This window comes from Humulus lupulus, chromosome 5 (assembly GCF_963169125.1).
Source record: "Humulus lupulus chromosome 5, drHumLupu1.1, whole genome shotgun sequence".
In the NCBI taxonomy this organism is placed as follows: Eukaryota; Viridiplantae; Streptophyta; class Magnoliopsida; order Rosales; family Cannabaceae; genus Humulus; species Humulus lupulus.
In genome coordinates this window covers 236359424-236361047 of record NC_084797.1, presented here as the reverse complement: position 1 = coordinate 236361047, position 1624 = coordinate 236359424, and the positions used below count along the sequence as shown (strand labels likewise).

Genomic DNA, 1624 nt, shown 5'->3' with positions numbered 1-1624 from the left:
ATGCGCCGGTAGTGCCCATTAACATTTCTCATATACATATTGTGTACCGAAGAAGAATATTGTCCTTCGGTAAATTAAATTACAGTTATGTTAAAACAAAAATGCTCTCTCCACACCCTCCACCAAGTACATATTTTACCTAGGGGCTTATAGGAATATAATAAAAGTGTGAATTATTAAAAGGGAATAATTTCATTATAATTTATGTTGGGTTAAGAAAAAGTGGGAAAAGGAGTAAACTGGTTTCGTTAAGAATCGTTTTTACTACGTAGGTGATACAATATAATAATAATAATAGAAGAAATTGATCTGAATGATTTCATTAATATGATCATAATATATATATTGATCTCACAATCTGTTGCCAACGTATATGGCTAGGCTATTTAGTAGACTAATAATAACGAAACAGTTTGATTTTACAACAAAATAAGCACTCAAATTATTTATAATAATAATATTAAGAATAAATACATATATTCTATCAGATAATAATAAAAAAAAGAGAGGAATAATAGCATATAAATAATATATATATATATATATATAAGCGAATGTTCCGTACGTAATTATTTATTTAATACAATAATTTATGGGAAATATTATTAAGAGATATAGATATATGTTATTTGTGATGATGATCATGCAAATACTGTGATGGACATATGGTTTTAAGTTAAGGGCACTTGCGTCTTCCACCATGGGTAGTCATATTGGCATAGCAGGGGCAGACCTCAAGGTTACCGGCAGTGCCCGGTGGAACGCAGTTGCAACGTCGACAGCAAGTCCCGCACGCCCTCTTGCATAGCCGAGGTCTCGACGATAACTGACACCTGGCAGCGCATGACCCACCACACTCTGCAAAATATTTAACTACCTTATAACACTATTACTACTATTATTATTATTATTGTATTATATATGTATACATACCTATACTTTTGTTTTTGGGAGAACCCTCTCCTTCATTTCCGATCGCCTGCAGTTTTTATAAATACATAAAAATTAAATTGAAAGAGAGCTACGTACGGTCTATCGATGAATATATGAACAAGAAGATGACGAATAATAATAATAATAACAATATGTGTTAGGTTATAAGGGAACTTACAGTTTCATCAGCTTCCACGAGATTGAGAACAAGTAGAAAAAAGATCAGTGAAATGATCAAAACTTTGGAGAAGGCCATGGAATATAATTAGATCACTTTGAATATGAAGATAGATATAATAAGATATAGAGCTCTCTCTCTATATATATATATGTGTGTGTGTGTGTCGTTTCAAAGCTGTGTGTAGTAGTTGGCGTGTCTAAAATTAAATGCAAGGTGCTTCTATTTATAGCCAAGAGAGTTGAGAGTTAGACACAAGGGAGGCAATAGCAGGTTGCATGCAAAATTAATTTTTTCGAAGTAAATAAGTACACGGAAAAACCTTTTCTTATTTTTTTCTTATAATAATAATCTATATATTTCTGGTTGTTTGGAATAAATAATAGTTTAAATAAACTAAAGCACTAAGCAATTGAACACTATTTTGAAAAGTAAGAAATAAAGGAACAGTCGACCAAAAGAAAAAAAGACAAAAAATGGCCATTGTGGAATGGTGACATGTAGTCTTTGATT

The 1624-nt window shown here is 31.5% G+C and overlaps 1 protein-coding gene across 1 annotated transcript; it reads right to left on the bottom strand.

The window, feature by feature from the left end:
- Window positions 1-304: 304 nt before the first annotated feature.
- On the bottom strand, window positions 305-1311 carry LOC133778463 (gibberellin-regulated protein 1). The gene is made up of 3 exons (XM_062218402.1): window positions 1112-1311; window positions 934-979; window positions 305-858 (listed from the first exon to the last, which is right to left on the bottom strand). Exons 1-3 carry the CDS (start codon window positions 1187-1189, stop codon window positions 677-679), a joined length of 306 nt encoding a protein of 101 aa, XP_062074386.1. The 5' UTR covers window positions 1190-1311; the 3' UTR covers window positions 305-676.
- Between the last annotated feature and the right edge of the window lie 313 nt (window positions 1312-1624).

Excerpts from the sequence above, each read along its gene's own strand:
- LOC133778463 (XM_062218402.1), bottom strand. The coding sequence starts at position 1,189 with ATGGCCTTCTCCAAAGTTTTGATCATTTCACTGATCTTTTTTCTACTT. Across the intron at positions 980-1,111 it reads TCGTGGAAGCTGATGAAACT|GCGATCGGAAATGAAGGAGA; the intron begins GTAAGTTCCCTT and ends TAAAAACTGCAG. Across the intron at positions 859-933 it reads TCCCAAAAACAAAAGTATAG|AGTGTGGTGGGTCATGCGCT; the intron begins GTATGTATACAT and ends AATATTTTGCAG.